The 18,476-nt window shown below is 48.9% G+C and overlaps 2 protein-coding genes across 2 annotated transcripts; one reads left to right on the plus strand and one right to left on the minus strand.

Annotated features, from left to right (window-relative positions):
- Positions 1-11,786: 11,786 nt before the first annotated feature.
- On the plus strand, positions 11,787-15,516 carry LOC125538481 (acyl-CoA-binding domain-containing protein 4). Its single transcript, XM_048701768.2, has 7 exons — positions 11,787-12,250; positions 12,355-12,560; positions 14,102-14,207; positions 14,313-14,389; positions 14,658-14,749; positions 14,821-14,918; positions 15,050-15,516. The coding sequence occupies exons 1-7, from the start codon at positions 12,197-12,199 to the stop codon at positions 15,212-15,214; spliced, it is 798 nt and encodes a 265-aa protein (XP_048557725.2). The 5' UTR covers positions 11,787-12,196; the 3' UTR covers positions 15,215-15,516.
- Positions 15,517-15,691: 175 nt separating this feature from the next.
- LOC125540416 (heat shock 70 kDa protein BIP4-like) lies at positions 15,692-17,898 on the minus strand. Its single transcript, XM_048704030.2, has one exon. The coding sequence runs from the start codon at positions 17,825-17,827 to the stop codon at positions 15,827-15,829; it is 2,001 nt and encodes a 666-aa protein (XP_048559987.2). The 5' UTR covers positions 17,828-17,898; the 3' UTR covers positions 15,692-15,826.
- Between the last annotated feature and the right edge of the window lie 578 nt (positions 17,899-18,476).

Consider the following 18,476-nt stretch of genomic DNA (forward strand, 5'->3'; position numbering starts at 1 on the left):
GAAAATTACATTGATAATTATGTTAGGTAGCATTCCACGTCAAAAATTCTGTTTTTATCATTTACCTACTCGAGGACGAGCAGGAATTAAGCTTGGGGATGCTTGATACGTCTCCAACGTATCTATAATTTTTGATTGTTCCATGCTATTATTTTATCTGTTTTGGATGTTTAATGGGCTTTAATATGCTCTTTTATATTATTTTTGGGACTAACCAATTAACTGGAGGCCCAATGACAGTTTCTGTTTTTTTGCCTATTTTAGGGTTTTGCAGAAAAGAAATACTAAACGGAGTCCAAACCGAATAAAATCTTCGCGATGCTCTTTCTTGGACCGAAAGCAATCCATAAGACTTGGAGTCGAAGTCTGGAACTCCACGGGGAGGCCACGAGGCAGGAGGGCGCGCCCAGGGGGGTAGGCGCGCCCCCACCCCTACCCCCACCCTCGTGGGCCCCTCGTAGCTCCACCAACGTACTTCTTTCGCCTATATATACTCTTATACCCTAGAAACATCAGGGGGAGCCACGAAACCACTTTTCCACCGTCGCAACCTTCTGTACCCGTGAGATCCCATCTTGGGGCCTTTTCCGGCGATCTGCCGGAGGGGGAATCGATCATGGAGGGCTTCTACATCAACACCATTGCCTCTCCGATGAAGCGTGAGTAGTTTACCACAGACCTTCGGGTCCATAGTTATTAGCTAGATGGCTTATTCTCTCTCTTTGATTCTCAATACAAAGTTCTCCTTGATGTTCTTGGAGATCTATTCGATGTAATACTCTTTTGCGGTGTGTTTGCCGAGATCCGATGAATTGTGGATTTATGAACAAGATTATCTATGAATATTATTTGGTTCTTATCTGAATTCTTATATGCATGATTTGATATCTTTGCAAGTCTCTTCGAATTATCGGTTTAGTTTGGCCTACTAGATTGATCTTTCTTGCAATGGGAGAAGTGCTTAGCTTTGGGTTCAATCTTGCGGTGTCCTTTCCCAGTGACAGTAGGGGCAGCAAGGCACGTATTGTATTGTTGCCATCGAGGATAAAAAGATGGGGTTTATATCATATTGCTTGAGTTTATCCCTCTACATCATGTCATCTTGCTTAATGCGTTACTCCGTTCTTATGAACTTAATACTCTAGATGCATGCTGGATAGCGGTCGATGTGTGGAGTAATAGTAGTAGATGCAGAATCTTTTCGGTCTACTTGACACGGACGTGATGCCTATATTCATGATCGTTGCCGTAGATATCTTCATAACTATGCGCTTTTCTATCAATTGCTCGGCAGTAATTTGTTTACCCACCGTAATACATACTATCTTGAGAGAAGCCACTAGTGAAACCTATGGCCCCCGGGTCTCTTTCCTATTATATAGCATCTCTTTTATTTACATCGCATCTCGTTTACTATTTTGCAATCTTTCTTTCCAATCTATACAACAAAAATACCAAAAATATTTACTTTATTATCTCTATTAGATCTCACTTTTGCAAGTGACCGTGAAGGGATTGACAACCCCTTTATCGCGTTGGTTGCAAGGTTCTTGATTGTTTGTGCAGGTACTAGGTGACTTGTGCGTTGTCTCCTACTAGATTGATACCTTGGTTCTCAAAACTGAGGGAAATACTTACACTACTTTGCTGCATCACCCTTTCCTCTTCAAGGGAAAACCAACGCATGCTCAAGAGGTAGCAACCATCAATGTCTTTGGAGGCGTGGTCTAGCATGTCGGTTAGGTCCTCGACAGTGGCTATTAAGTGGGTGGTGGGTGGGACGTAAAATTCCCTTCTCTCAGCCCCCAGTTCAGGCTGGGCGTAGTTCGAAGGTGATACTTTCGTGATGGCGAGAGATCGCATTAGGTCCAGCGCCTCGTTTAGGAGCGAAAGCTGGACAGGTGTCTGAGGACCTGCGGAGCTAGGTCCAGTAATCACTACTTGACCGAGCTCAGTGGACGCAGACCTCGAGAGTTCGGAGTTGACATCTAGAGACGAGTCCGCCTTCCCGATGACAGGGAGAGTCCTATATGACTCCGGGCCCGCTGACGGCCTGGTCACATCTGGGTTTCCGGTAGGAAGCTCCGTAATGGGAGAGGGTCCGGCAGGGTTTATCCTCCCGTCTTCGGACAGAGTGGTCCGCTCCGGATCTAAGGCCAGGGCAGGTATGAGAGTCGATCCCAGAGCAGGATTTGACGATGGATCCGAAGGGCCTTCTTCGTACGGGTGGGGAGCGGCGACCGAGGCCGTGAACCCCTCGAAGATCAGATCTCCTTTGATGTCAGCGATGTAGTTTAGGCTTCCAAACCTGATCTGATGACCAGGGGCATAGCTATCGACCTGCTCAAGGTGGCCGGTCGAGTTGGCACGTAGCGTGAAGCCGCCAAACACAAAGAGTTGGCCAGGGAGAAAGGTCTCCCCGGAAACAGCGTCGTCGTTGATGACGAGGCGAGCCATCGATTCTACTGTTGACAACACGACGAAACTCTCAATGAAAGCACAAATGTCAGTGTCAAAACCAGCAGATCTCGGGTAGGCGGTCCCGAACTGTGCGTCTGAGGATCAATGGTAACAAGGGACAATGGGGACACAATGTTTACCCAGGTTCGGGCCATCTTAAAGGAGGTAAAACCCTACGTCCTGCTAGATTGTATTCAATGAGTATAGGGGTTACAAGAGTTCATCTACCTCGAGATCATAATGGCTAAACCCTAGTTGTCTAGCCTATGAGAATTCTGATAGCCTCTACGGACTAAACCTCCCCGGTTTATATACACACCGGAGAGGCCTAGGGTTCTACAGAGTCGGTTTGTGGGGAAAGGAAATAACATATCCGGACACCAAACTTGCCATCCACGCATATAGGATTCCTACCCGGACACGGGGGAAAGTCTTCTGCTTTTATCTGCACGGCCCATCAGTCCGGCCCATATCAAATAGTCCGGACACCCGAGGACCCCCTAATCCAGGACTCCCTCAACGCGCATAGCCCCTCGTCATGTTGGCCCGGCCCATTTTTTTCTTTCCGTTTTCTAATCTCCAAAAACTTCGCGAGAGCTGGGTTTCGAACCGTGATGGGTGAGTTCCGAGTGTGACACAAAAACCACCTGGCAAATTCACTTGGTGTGATTACGTAGATGTTTTTTTTTGTCTTTTCTTCTTTTTTTTCACATTCATGAAACTTTTCTTTCTTCATGAGTTTTCTTCTGCAAAATCGATGAACTTTTTTTCAAATTCAATGAACTTAATTTCAAATTCGATGATCTTTTTTCAAAATCAATGAACTTTTTCAAATTCAACGAACTTATTTTAAAATTTTATATTTTTTTTCCAAATGGATGAAATTTTTCTAAGAACAAGAGTACATATTGTAGCAAACCGGTTTTTTTTTCTTCTAAGAACAAAAGTTTATACTGTAGCAGTTTTTAGAATGAAGAAAAGAAATGGCCGAGCGGGAGCCAGCTATCGAGCGAGCGGCGGCACCCAGCGAGCGCTGCTGGGCCAGGCCCATGCTAGCGACACAGCGGGCGCTGAAGGCGCCGAGGAGGTCTCCCTCCCTTTACACCTCCTCTCCCTCCCCCGCTCCAAAATACAAAGTCGTCCGTGGCCAAAATCCCCATCCGCCTCTCCCCTCCGCTCCCCTCCGCTTCGTCTCCGATGATTTCCTTTCTCTTTGCGGATCCTCGGAAGGAGGAGGAGGACGACGCGCCCACCGCGCCGGACAGGTTTCTGCATCTCCGGTTACCGAAGACTCCCCCCTCTGAGCTGGACGCAACCCGGGCTCAGATTCAGCGGACTGCCGAGACTCTCCTCGCCCCGTACTTGTTCGGTGGTGGTGGTGGTCGCGATCCTTACGATACCTCCAGCGACGATGAGGCCCCTTCACCGACGACGACTCGGACGACTACGTGGTCGGCGGCGGCGACGGCGACGGCGGCGGCGGCGGCGGCGGCGGCGGTTGGAGCTACCGCAGGGGCGGCGGCCCCGCGCCAACACCGTGGAGGCCCGAAGACTTCGAGTTCATCATGGCAGGAATCAAACCGATTTACAAATCTGAGGCGGGCCAGGACCAGAACCAGGTACCACCACCCTAATCCTCTCTGCTTTCTCCCTACCTCCCTCCGCGCGGTTATTCTCCCCCAAATTTGAGCAGTTTCATTAGGTTCCCGATTTGCCATAGATCCACATCCCAAAGGTCAAGCGCCTCTTGGAGGGCAAGGATCTTGAGAAGGAGTTCAACGCCGCCTCCGACTTCGTCCAGGCCTGCACCTTGAGCGTCCCCGAGGATCTTTCCATACACGCCCAAGAAGCCTAGCAGGTTCACGCAAAGGTTCTTCGTCACGTGCATCACGTCGATTGAAGAGCGGACCTCTAGGTCTTTCCAGTAGGGTAAGTCCCACAATATAGATTTCTTCTTCCACATGGGTGCGTGTCCCTCAGCGTCATTCGTAACAGCTAGTGCGCCAGGACCCTTTCCAAAGATTACGTGTAAATCATTGACCATAGCAAGTACGTGATCACCGGTACGCATGGCGGGCTTCTTCCGGTGATCTGCCTCGCCTTTGAAATGCTTGCCTTTCTTTCGACATTGATGGTTGGTCGGAAGAAATCGACGATGGCCCAGGTACACATTCTTCCTGCATTTGTCCAGGTATATACTTTCAGTGTCATCTAAACAGTGTGTGCATGCGTGGTATCCTTTGTTTGTCTGTCCTGAAAGGTTACTGAGAGCGGGCCAATCGTTGATGGTCACGAACAGCAACGCCTTTAGGTTAAATTCCTCTTGTCTGTGCTCATCCCACGTACGTACACCGTTTCCATTCCACAGCTGTAAAAGTTCTTGAACTAATGGCCTTAGGTACACATCAATGTCGTTGCCGGGTTGCTTAGGGCCTTGGATGAGAACTGGCATCATAATGAACTTCCGCTTCATGCACATCCAAGGAGGAAGGTTATACATACATAGAGTCACGGGCCAGGTGCTGTGATTGCTGCTCTGCTCCCCGAAAGGATTAATGCCATCCGCGCTTAAAGCAAACCATACGTTCCTTGGGTCCTTTGCAAACTCATCCCAGTACTTTCTCATGATTTTTCTCCACTGCGACCCATCAGCGGGTGCTCTCAACTTCCCGTCTTTCTTACGGTCCTCACTGTGCCATCGCATCGACTTGGCATGCTTCCCGTTTCTGAACAGACGTTTCAACCGTGGTATTATAGGAGCATACCACATCACCTTCGCAGGAACCCTCTTCCTGCGGGGCTCGCCGTGAACATCACCAGGGTCATCTCGTCTGATCTTATACCGCAATGCAACGCATACCGGGCATGCGTTCAGATCCTTGTATGCACCGCGGTATAGGATGCAGTCATTAGGGCATGCATGTATCTTCTCCACCTCCAATCCTAGAGGGCATACGACCTTCTTTGCTGCGTATGTACTGTCGGGCAATTCGTTATCCTTTGGAAGCTTCTTCTTCAATATTTTCAGTAGCTTCTCAAATCCTTTGTCAGGCACAGCATTCTCTGCCTTCCATTGCAGCAATTCCAGTACGGTACCGAGCTTTGTGTTGCCATCTTCGCAATTGGGGTACAACCCTTTTTTGTGATCCTCTAACATGCGATCGAACTTCAGCTTCTCCTTTTGACTTTCGCATTGCGTCCTTGCATCGACAATGACCCAGCGGAGATCATCATCATCGGGCACATCGTCTGGTTCCTCTTGATCTTTAGCAGCTTCACCCGTTGCAGCATCATTGGGCACATTGTCTGGTTCCTCTTGATCACGGTATTCAGGGAGCACGTAGTTGTCATCGTACTCTTCTTCTTCGTCGTCTTCCATCATAACCCCTATTTCTCCGTGCCTCGTCCAAACATTATAGTGTGGCATGAAACCCTTGTAAAGCAGGTGGGTGTGAAGGATTTTCCGGTTAGAGTAAGACTTCGTATTCCCACAATTAGTGCATGGACAACACATAAAACCATTCTGCTTGTTTGCCTCAGCCGCATCGAGAAACTCATGCACGCCCTTAATGTACTCGGAGGTGTGTCTGTCACCGTACATCCATTGCCGATTCATCTGCGTGCATTATATATAATTAAGTGTCCAAATTAATAAAAGTTCATCATCACATTAAAACCAAAGTACATACATAGTTCTCATCTAACAACATATAGCTCTCCAGATCATCTAATTAATTAAACCATACATTGAAACTATGTAAAACATTTAAATGCGAAAACAAAGGCGATCATAATCGCAACCAAGGTAACAATTGATCCAACGGCATAATGATACCAAGCCTCGGTATGCATGGCATATTTTCTAATCTTTCTAATCTTCAAGCGCATTGCATCCATCTTGATCTTGTGATCATCGACGACATCCGCAACATGCAACTCCAATATCATCTTCTCCTCCTCAATTTTTTTATTTTTTCCTTCAAGAAATTGTTTTCTTCTTCAACTAAATTTAACCTCTCGACAATAGGGTCGGTTGGAATTTCCGGTTCACATACATCCTAGATAAATAAAATCTATGTCACGTTGGTCCGCATAATTTTCATAAACAATAAATGAACCAATAGTTATAAAGATAATATATATACCACATCCGAATCATAGACAGGACGAGGGCCGACGGGGGCGGATACCAAAACCATCGCACTATATAAGATGCAATAATAAAAGTAAGAAAATTATACAAGTATCTATCTAAACATACAAGTAAGAATATTTTTCCTTTCAGAAAGAAGATAAGAACAAGAGGCTCACCACGGTGGTGTCGGTGAAGAGATCGGCGCGGGTGATCGACGGCGGTGAAGACGGGGGTGGGGCATGACGGACCGCTAAATCTAGACAAATCTCGAGGAAAATGGAGCTTTGAGGTCGAGCTTCGAGAGAAGAAAGCTTAACTACTGTGGCTCGGGCATTCCATCGAACACCTCGTGTGCATAGGAGGTGAGCTAGAGCACCACAAAGCCCTCCCCTCGCCGGCCCAGAAAAACAGAGCATTGAAGTGCTCTGCTCGCGGGCGAGGGGTATATATAGGCAATTCATTGGTCCCGGTTCGTGTCATGAACCGGGACTAAAGGGCAGCCTTTGGTCCCGGTTCAAGCCTACAACCGGGACCAATGGTGGTGGGCCAGGAGCCAGGCCCATTGGTCCCGGTTCGTACCACCAACCGGGACCAAAAGGTCCGGATGAACCGGGACCAATGGCCCATGTGGCCCGGCCGGCCCCCTGGGCTCACGAACCGGGTCCAATGCCCCCATCTGTCCCGGTTCTAGACTGAACCGGGACTAATGGGCTGACCCGGCCTGGACCGTTGCCCCCTTTTCTACTAGTGTAAGTAAATAAAAGTGTGATGATCTTCACTTTTAGAGCATTGTCCCAGTGAGGAAAGGATGATGGAGACTATGATTCCCCCACAAGTCGGGATGAGACCAAAAAAGAGGCCATAAAAAAGGAGAAAAGGCCCAAATAAAAAAATAAAAATAAAATAGAAAAAGAGAGAAGGGACAATGCTACTATCCTTTTTCCACACTTGTGCTTCAAAGTAGCACCATGATCTTCATGATAGAGAGTCTCTTATTTTGTCACTTTCATATACTAGTGGGAATTTTTGTTATAAAACTTGGCTTGTATATTCCAATGATGGGCTTCCTCAAAATGCCCTAGGTCTTCGTGAGCAAGCAAGTTGGATGCACACCCACTTAGTTTCTTTTGTTGAGCTTTCATACATTTATAGCTCTAGTGCATCCGTCGCATGGCAATCCCTACTCACTCACATTGATATCTACTGATGGGCATCTCCATAGACTATTAATATGCCTAGTTGATGTGAGACCATCTTCCTCCTTTTTGTCTTCTCCACAACCACCATTCTATTCCACCTATAGTGCTATGTCCATGGCTCACGCTCATGTATTGCGTGAAAGTTGAAAAAGTTTGGGAATACTAAAGTATGAAACAATTGCTTGGCTAAAACCGGGGTTGTGCATGATTTAAATATTTTGTGTGATGAAGATAGAACATAGCCAGACTATATGATTTTGTAGGGATAGCTTTATTTGGCCATGTTATTTTGAGAAGACATAATTGCTTTGTTAGTATGCTTGAAGTACTATTATTTTTATGTCAATATTAAACTTTTGTCTTGAATCTTTCGGATCTGAACATTCATGCCACAATAAAGAAAATTACATTGATAATTATGTTAGGTAGCATTCCACGTCAAAAATTCTGTTTTTATCATTTACCTACTCGAGGACGAGCAGGAATTAAGCTTGGGGATGCTTGATACGTCTCCAACGTATCTATAATTTTTGATTGTTCCATGCTATTATTTTATCTGTTTTGGATGTTTAATGGGCTTTAATATGCTCTTTTATATTATTTTTGGGACTAACCAATTAACTGGAGGCCCAATGACAGTTTCTGTTTTTTTGCCTATTTTAGGGTTTTGCAGAAAAGAAATACTAAACGGAGTCCAAACCGAATAAAATCTTCGCGATGCTCTTTCTTGGACCGAAAGCAATCCATAAGACTTGGAGTCGAAGTCTGGAACTCCACGGGGAGGCCACGAGGCAGGAGGGCGCGCCCAGGGGGGTAGGCGCGCCCCCACCCCTACCCCCACCCTCGTGGGCCCCTCGTAGCTCCACCAACGTACTTCTTTCGCCTATATATACTCTTATACCCTAGAAACATCAGGGGGAGCCACGAAACCACTTTTCCACCGTCGCAACCTTCTGTACCCGTGAGATCCCATCTTGGGGCCTTTTCCGGCGATCTGCCGGAGGGGGAATCGATCATGGAGGGCTTCTACATCAACACCATTGCCTCTCCGATGAAGCGTGAGTAGTTTACCACAGACCTTCGGGTCCATAGTTATTAGCTAGATGGCTTATTCTCTCTCTTTGATTCTCAATACAAAGTTCTCCTTGATGTTCTTGGAGATCTATTCGATGTAATACTCTTTTGCGGTGTGTTTGCCGAGATCCGATGAATTGTGGATTTATGAACAAGATTATCTATGAATATTATTTGGTTCTTATCTGAATTCTTATATGCATGATTTGATATCTTTGCAAGTCTCTTCGAATTATCGGTTTAGTTTGGCCTACTAGATTGATCTTTCTTGCAATGGGAGAAGTGCTTAGCTTTGGGTTCAATCTTGCGGTGTCCTTTCCCAGTGACAGTAGGGGCAGCAAGGCACGTATTGTATTGTTGCCATCGAGGATAAAAAGATGGGGTTTATATCATATTGCTTGAGTTTATCCCTCTACATCATGTCATCTTGCTTAATGCGTTACTCCGTTCTTATGAACTTAATACTCTAGATGCATGCTGGATAGCGGTCGATGTGTGGAGTAATAGTAGTAGATGCAGAATCTTTTCGGTCTACTTGACACGGACGTGATGCCTATATTCATGATCGTTGCCGTAGATATCTTCATAACTATGCGCTTTTCTATCAATTGCTCGGCAGTAATTTGTTTACCCACCGTAATACATACTATCTTGAGAGAAGCCACTAGTGAAACCTATGGCCCCCGGGTCTCTTTCCTATTATATAGCATCTCTTTTATTTACATCGCATCTCGTTTACTATTTTGCAATCTTTCTTTCCAATCTATACAACAAAAATACCAAAAATATTTACTTTATTATCTCTATTAGATCTCACTTTTGCAAGTGACCGTGAAGGGATTGACAACCCCTTTATCGCGTTGGTTGCAAGGTTCTTGATTGTTTGTGCAGGTACTAGGTGACTTGTGCGTTGTCTCCTACTAGATTGATACCTTGGTTCTCAAAACTGAGGGAAATACTTACACTACTTTGCTGCATCACCCTTTCCTCTTCAAGGGAAAACCAACGCATGCTCAAGAGGTAGCAACCATCAATGTCTTTGGAGGCGTGGTCTAGCATGTCGGTTAGGTCCTCGACAGTGGCTATTAAGTGGGTGGTGGGTGGGACGTAAAATTCCCTTCTCTCAGCCCCCAGTTCAGGCTGGGCGTAGTTCGAAGGTGATACTTTCGTGATGGCGAGAGATCGCATTAGGTCCAGCGCCTCGTTTAGGAGCGAAAGCTGGACAGGTGTCTGAGGACCTGCGGAGCTAGGTCCAGTAATCACTACTTGACCGAGCTCAGTGGACGCAGACCTCGAGAGTTCGGAGTTGACATCTAGAGACGAGTCCGCCTTCCCGATGACAGGGAGAGTCCTATATGACTCCGGGCCCGCTGACGGCCTGGTCACATCTGGGTTTCCGGTAGGAAGCTCCGTAATGGGAGAGGGTCCGGCAGGGTTTATCCTCCCGTCTTCGGACAGAGTGGTCCGCTCCGGATCTAAGGCCAGGGCAGGTATGAGAGTCGATCCCAGAGCAGGATTTGACGATGGATCCGAAGGGCCTTCTTCGTACGGGTGGGGAGCGGCGACCGAGGCCGTGAACCCCTCGAAGATCAGATCTCCTTTGATGTCAGCGATGTAGTTTAGGCTTCCAAACCTGATCTGATGACCAGGGGCATAGCTATCGACCTGCTCAAGGTGGCCGGTCGAGTTGGCACGTAGCATGAAGCCGCCAAACACAAAGAGTTGGCCAAGGAGAAAGGTCTCCCCGGAAACAGCATCGTCGTTGATGACGAGGCGAGCCATCGATTCTACTGTTGACAACACGACGAAACTCTCAATGAAAGCACAAATGTCAGTGTCAAAACCAGCAGATCTCGGGTAGGCGGTCCCGAACTGTGCGTCTGAGGATCGATGGTAACAAGGGACAATGGGGACACAATGTTTACCCAGGTTCGGGCCATCTTAAAGGAGGTAAAACCCTACGTCCTGCTAGATTGTATTCAATGAGTATAGGGGTTACAAGAGTTCATCTACCTCGAGATCATAATGGCTAAACCCTAGTTGTCTAGCCTATGAGAATTCTGATAGCCTCTACGGACTAAACCTCCCCGGTTTATATACACACCGGAGAGGCCTAGGGTTCTACAGAGTCGGTTTGTGGGGAAAGGAAATAACATATCCGGACACCAAACTTGCCATCCACGCATATAGGATTCCTACCCGGACACGGGGGAAAGTCTTCTGCTTTTATCTGCACGGCCCATCAGTCCGGCCCATATCAAATAGTCCGGACACCCGAGGACCCCCTAATCCAGGACTCCCTCAACGCGCATAGCCCCTCGTCATGTTGGCCCGGCCCATTTTTTTCTTTCCGTTTTCTAATCTCCAAAAACTTCGCGAGAGCTGGGTTTCGAACCGTGATGGGTGAGTTCCGAGTGTGACACAAAAACCACCTGGCAAATTCACTTGGTGTGATTACGTAGATGTTTTTTTTGTCTTTTCTTCTTTTTTTTCACATTCATGAAACTTTTCTTTCTTCATGAGTTTTCTTCTGCAAAATCGATGAACTTTTTTTCAAATTCAATGAACTTAATTTCAAATTCGATGATCTTTTTTCAAAATCAATGAACTTTTTCAAATTCAACGAACTTATTTTAAAATTTTATATATTTTTTCCAAATGGATGAAATTTTTCTAAGAACAAGAGTACATATTGTAGCAAACCGGTTTTTTTTTCTTCTAAGAACAAAAGTTTATACTGTAGCAGTTTTTAGAATGAAGAAAAGAAATGGCCGAGCGGGAGCCAGCGATCGAGCGAGCGGCGGCACCCAGCGAGCGCTGCTGGGCCAGGCCCATGCTAGCGACACAGCGGGCGCTGAAGGCGCCGAGGAGGTCTCCCTCCCTTTACACCTCCTCTCCCTCCCCCGCTCCAAAATTCAAAGTCGTCCGCGGCCAAAATCCCCATCCGCCTCTCCCCTCCGCTCCCCTCCGCTTCGTCTCCGATGATTTCCTTTCTCTTTGCGGATCCTCGGAAGGAGGAGGAGGACGACGCGCCCACCGCGCCGGAAAGGTTTCTGCATCTCCGGTTACCGAAGACTCCCCCCTCTGAGCTGGACGCAACCCGGGCTCAGATTCAGCGGACTGCCGAGACTCTCCTCGCCCCGTACTTGTTCGGTGGTGGTGGTGGTCGCGATCCTTACGATACCTCTAGCGACGATGAGGCCCCTTCACCGACGACGACTCGGACGACTACGTGGTCGGCGGCGGCGGCGGCGGCGGCGGCTGGAGCTACCGCAGGGGCGGCGGCCCCGCGCCAACACCGTGGAGGCCCGAAGACTTCGAGTTCATCATGGCAGGAATCAAACCGATTTACAAATCTGAGGCGGGCCAGGACCAGAACCAGGTACCACCACCACCCTAATCCTCTCTGCTTTCTCCCTACCTCCCTCCGCGCGGTTATTCTCCCCCAAATTTGAGCAGTTTCATTGGGTTCCCGATTTGCCACAGATCCACATCCCAAAGGTCAAGCGCCGCTTGGAGGGCAAGGATCTCGAGAAGGAGTTCAACGCCGCCTCCGACTTCGTCCAGGCCTGCACCTTGAGCGTCCCCGATGGTGTGTATCTTCGGTTCTACGGCCTCCATAAGGTCGCCACCGAGGGGCCCTGCACCGCGCCGCCGCCCTTCCCCCACAAGCTCAAGCCCCACAACGAGTGGTACCTCCCCTGCCTCGTTTGTCACTTTGCCCTTTGCTGCTCTAAATTTCTCATGTACGGCCACTGGAACTCCGGCATCTATTATTTTGCATTGAGCATGTGCTAGCAGTAGACCTTACCGCTTTTGCTATGCCTGTGATTCTCACTTTGGTAACTGTCTCTAGCTTCTTGATTGGCTTCACCAATTGGTTGATTGCTTCCATTGTCTGTTCGCGCTACTTTTCCCTGAGCATCCATGATATATATCGAAGAATGTTACCTGAATACTTGTGTAGGGGTAAGAATTTGCACTGTGAAGATGCCTTTGGTGCTCTGGATGTTCCAGTATGAGCACCAGAACTCAGATGTCTACTATTTGCACTGAATACATATTAGCAGTTGAAGCCTTTGCTTATGCTCTGTCTGTGCTTCTCAATTTGGAAAGTCAATTCAGTTTACCTAGTACCTTATTTGTTGAGCACTTAAGAGAGTTTTCATTTTGATGATGCCCTTTCCTGCTCCGGAATTTTTATATATGAGCGCTGGAACACATGCATATATTATTTTACAGCGAGTTCTTGCTACTGACAGAGAGTTGGTCCACTGCTTCTCTAGGTTTAATGCACAGGAAGCAAGCCTCCTCGTGCTAGTTTATGGGTTCTCTAGGTTCAGTTCATGTATGATAAATTGGTAAACTGTCTCCAGGTTTTTGTATGAGTATCGCTAATTGATTGCGTGTCTGCATTGCCTGTCTGTGCTACTTTAACCTGAACATCCAAGTGCTTATATTCAACAAACCTGATCTATGTCCAAGAATGCCGTTTGTGGGGCTTAGAGTTTTGCATTTTGGTAATGCCCTTTAGAGTTCTGGAACTCATACATCCATTTATTGCAGTGAACATGTATCAGCCGTAGACCTTTTCACTTTTGCTCTGTCTGTCTTTCTCAATTTGATAATTGTCCCTGGCTTCTTGCTTGGCTTCACCAATCGATTGAATGCTTATGTTGCTTGTTTGTGCTACTTTTGCCAGAGCATCTACGATCTATATCCAGGAATACCGCTTGTGATTATGCTGAATAGACATGTTTTCATTTTGATGACGCCCTTTCCTGCTCTGGATTTTTATATATGAGCCCTGGAACCTAGGCATATTTTATTTCACAGTGAGAATGATTTTGCAGTAGGCTGTTTCAAGAAAAGAAAAGAAAATGCAGTAGACCTTTTCGTTCTTGCTCTACATGTGCTTCTCAATTAGGTAACTGTCTCTAGGTTCTTGATTGGCTTCACCAATTTATTGATTGCTTGCATTGTCTGTCCGTGCTACTTTCCCCTGAGCATCCGTGATCTATATCGAATAATGGTACTTATCATAATGCCGAATAGCTGTGTAGAGCTAAGAATTTTCATTATGAAGATGAGTCTTTGGTCCTCTGGATGTTCCTATTGCATTGAACAGATATTAGCAGTAGACCTCTTTGCTTATGCTCTGTCTGTGCTTCTCAATTTGGAAAGTCAATTCAGTTTACCAAGTATCCTTATTGGTTGAGCACTTTTTTGCAAGGAATGCGTGGAACAATTTGGGTGATATGAGTCCAGAAGAAGCTATGAACGAGTATATCGCCGCTGCTCGTGAGCTCTTCCCCAGCTGGGCCCAAGCTTATTATACAGTAAGTTTTATAAGTCCTCGTTAGCCACACCACTTGCTACCATCTTCATAGGAATGCACACCACAGTGTTGGCTCTGTTTGATAATCTGCTCGACATGATTCCAGAGTGTGAAAGATGAGGAAACCAGTGCGTCTGCAACAGGCTCAAAGGGGCCAGGACCTGCATCTAAAACAAATGAATTGTAAGTCTATTTCTTTTGCTAACTGATACTCCCTCCGTTCCAAAATAGATGACCCAACGTTATACTAAAGTTAGTACAAAGTTGAGTCATCTATTTTGGAACAGAGGGAGTAGAACATAGCAAATAAAAGTGAGGTGATTCATTATTTGGTGTGCAGCTAGTTATCTCCATCCTGGTGCTAATAAGCTTTAATTATTTATTTCATCCATTGAGTACTTCACCTGAACTATTGTTTCTAGGATTACAATGAACTTATTTGTACCTGCAGAGAACTTGGGGAGATACATGTTTCTGCAAGGGAAGGAGAAATGGAAGATCTTAAAAAGCATCTGGAGTCTGGTGTAGAAATCAATGCAAGAGGTTTGTTTGCAGAACATCCATCTCTCTCTTCTTTATGCAGCATGACTCATTTAGACATAATTTGGTTTCAGATAGTGAAAAGAGAACCCCATTGCACTGGGCTGTGGACCGGGGTCACCTAGGTGCTGTGGAGCTCCTTGTCCGTTCAAATGCAGACGTGAATGCTCAGGTAGCTTAACTTGTCCGGTAGAGTAGTTGGTACATACCGTTAGATCCGTTTGGTTTATGGTATCATAGGGCTGCCTTTCGAGGCCCTTGAGCTATGTGAACTGAACCTTGCTTCTCTCTTTCCATATCCAGGACGATGAAGGTCAGACACCACTTCACTATGCTGTCCGTCGCGAGAGAGAAGACATCGCCCAACTCCTTGTCAAGCACGCTGATCTCCAGATCAAGGACGGCGACGGGAACACCGCTCATGACCTCTGCTCCTTGGCCTGGCCGTTCCTCAAGCCGGGAAACTGATATGGCGCAATGAGTCTCCAATATACGTTGACGCCTAGTACCACAACTACGACTGTAAAAAAAACATACCGAGCTCGATTAGCTGGATTAGATGAGCTGTTTTACCAACCTCATCGAATACATAGTTGCCGAAAGTCAGAAGATAATCTCAGTGCAGGGTAGACATCTTGTAGTATCGTTTTGTACAGTTTATGCTGCTTTTGTGTGTTTGGGCTGCACATCAACAGTTTGGCCAGAAACATATATGAACTCATGCTAGAATATACTATGTTGTCATCAATATACTACATCTCTTATTATTATTGGACTATGTTATCTGTCTTGCCAAACAATGAAATCAACCATTCCTATACCCATGAAATCAACTTACCCAATATGAAAATTCAGTCAACTTAACCCAATATGAAAATTCAGTCAACTTACATATAGCCACCGTGTGGAAATTAATATCGGAATTTTCAGAAAATCGACAATATATGAACAATGAAATATGTTATCTGTCTTGCCAAACAATGCACGATGTAGATTTATGACTTTGGGCGTTGGTCATTCGGTACGTAGTTCAATCCTAATAATCGTACTACGCTATGAACAGCAACTACTAGTAAAATCTTAGAGCTCGTCGTGGTCGTTGTCCTCCTCGGCGTCGTCGTCATGACCACCGCCGGCGTTCCCGTAGGCAGCGGCGAAGGCGGGGCTGCACACATCCTCCAGCTCCTTGAGCTTCTCTGCGTAGTCGTCCTTGTCGGCCTCCGGGTTAGCTTCTAGCCACTCGCCGGCCTCCCTTGCCGCCTCCTTGACCCTCTCCCTGTCGTCGGCGTCCATCTTGGCCCCCAGCTCGCCGTCGGCCGTCGTCCGGGCGCTGTACACGTACGCCTCCAGCTTGTTCCGCGCGTCCACCCTGTCCCTCACCTTCCTGTCCTCCTCGGCGAACTCCTCCGCCTCTTGCACCATGCGCTCGATCTCCTCCTGGCTGATGCTACGGCCGGCGCTGCTGATCTCGATCTTCTCCGACCTGCCCGTGCCCTTGTCCGCCGCCCCCACGTGCAGGATGCCGTTCACGTCCACCTCCAGCGTCACCTCGATCTGCGGCGTGCCCCTCGGCGCCGGCGCGATCCCGGTGAGGTCGAACTTGCCCAGCAGCCGGTTGTCCTTGGTCATGCTCCGCTCGCCCTCGAACACCGTGATGGTCACCGTCGTTTGCCTGTCCTCGTACGTGGTGAACATCTTGGCCCTCTTGGTCGGGATCGGCGAGTTCCGGGGGATCACGCTCGTCATCACGCCGCCGGCAGTCTCGATGCCCAGCGTCAGCGGAGTCACGTCCAGCACCACAACCTCCTTGGCGTCGCCGCGCACGATGCCTCCCTGCACGGCCGCGCCGTAGGCCACGGCCTCGTCGGGGTTGACGCCCTTGTGGGGCTCCTTGCCGCCGAAGTAGTCGCGGAGGAGCTGCTGCACCTTGGGGATCCTCGTGCTGCCGCCGACCAGCACCACCTCGTCGACGTCGCCCTTGGCCAGCCCGGCGTCCGCCATGGCCTTCTTCACGGGCGCCATGACCTTGCGGAAGAGGTCGGCGTTGAGCTCCTCGAAGCGGGCCCGGGTGAGCGGCTCCGACAGGTCGACGCCGTCGGCCAGCGACTCGACCTCCACGCGGACCTGGAGCTGGGTGCTGAGCGCCCGCTTGGCGCGCTCGCACTCGCGGCGGAGCTTGCCAAGCGCGCGCGCGTCGCCGGAGATGTCGACGCCGTGCTTCCGCTTGACGAGCCGGATGAAGTGGTCCATGGCGCGCTGGTCGAAGTCCTCGCCTCCGAGATGTGTGTCGCCGTTGGTGGCGAGGACCTCGAAGACGCCGCCGTCGAGCGCGAGCACGCTGACGTCGAAGGTGCCGCCGCCGAGGTCGAACACGAGCACGTTCCGCTCCTTCCCGTCGGCCACCTTGTCGAGGCCGTAGGCGATGGCGGCGGCGGTGGGCTCGTTGATGAGGCGGACGACGTTGAGGCCGGCGATGGCGCCAGCGTCCTTGGTGGCCTGGCGCTGCGCGTCGTTGAAGTAGGCCGGGATGGTGATCACGGCGTCCCGGACCTTCTCGCCGAGGTAGGCCTCGGCCGTCTCCTTCATCCTGGTGAGCACCATGGCGCTGACCTCCTCCGGGCTGAGCGTCCGCACGTCGCCGGCCTTGACCTCCACCTCGAGGTGCGGCTTGCCGTTCTTGTCCACCACCTTGAACGGCAGCAGCTTCATGTCCCGCTGCACCTCGGCGTCGACGAACTGCCTGCCGATGAGTCGCTTGGCGTCGTAGACGGTGCGGAGCGGGTTGGCGGCGGCCTGGTTCTTGGCGGCCTCGCCGATGAGGCGCTCGCCGGAGTCGGTGAAGGCGACCCAGGAGGGGGTGATGCGGTTGCCCTGGTCGTTGGCGATGATCTCCACGCGCCCGTTCCGGTACACGGCCACGCACGAGTAGGTCGTGCCCAGGTCGATGCCGATCACCGGCCCGCCGTTGCCGTTGCCGGAGCCCTTCTCCTTCGCCGCCGCCGCCGCGGCCGGGGGAGCCAGCGTGGCCGCGAGGAGCAGCACCGCGAGCAGTAGCCCGTGCAACTTCGTCGCCCGAGCCATGGCGCCGGCGATCGATCGATGTCGTCGCGAAGCTAGGTCCAAGTAGTACGTTGCAGGACGAGGCGGTGCGGCTACTATTTATGGCGCGAAGGGAGGCCTATAGCGAGGGTGTGACGTGGACGAATCGGAGGTGGTCTCCGACGCGGTCTGTCCCTCGGGATCGCGGTGACACGCGTGCGAGTCGATCTGGGCCGTTGGTTTCCATGATCGGACGGCTGCGAGGGCTCGTGACACGCTGGCGGGAACCGGGCTGGCTGCTGCGTGACGTGTTGGCTGTCAACAAGGATGTTCGATCATGCTTCCAACAAAAAGAATCAGTTCCTGACTTGCAAAAATAAAAGAATCTGTTCCTGGGCCCACTTTGGAGGTTACATGTATGAATTCTCTCACAAAAGATTAAAGATATGACCCAAGAGGTTAAAAACAATTTCAGACACCAAAATTCGGGAAGTCATCTCGTCTCTTATACCAAATTTAAATGTGATTCAAATCTACTTTGAATTTAAGGTACGCAGGAGGACTGATGGAGCGTATCACTGAATTTCAAGGACACCACGTCGAAAGAGGTGTTTGGATGGAGAAAGAAGGTTGTTGACATAAATTTCACATTGTTATTTAAACAGCCAAACTTCACGAACTCACTTTCTGC

This window comes from Triticum urartu, chromosome 2A (genome assembly GCF_056163025.1).
Source record: "Triticum urartu cultivar PI428250 chromosome 2A, HENAU_Tu73, whole genome shotgun sequence".
NCBI classification, from domain to species: domain Eukaryota; kingdom Viridiplantae; phylum Streptophyta; class Magnoliopsida; order Poales; family Poaceae; genus Triticum; species Triticum urartu.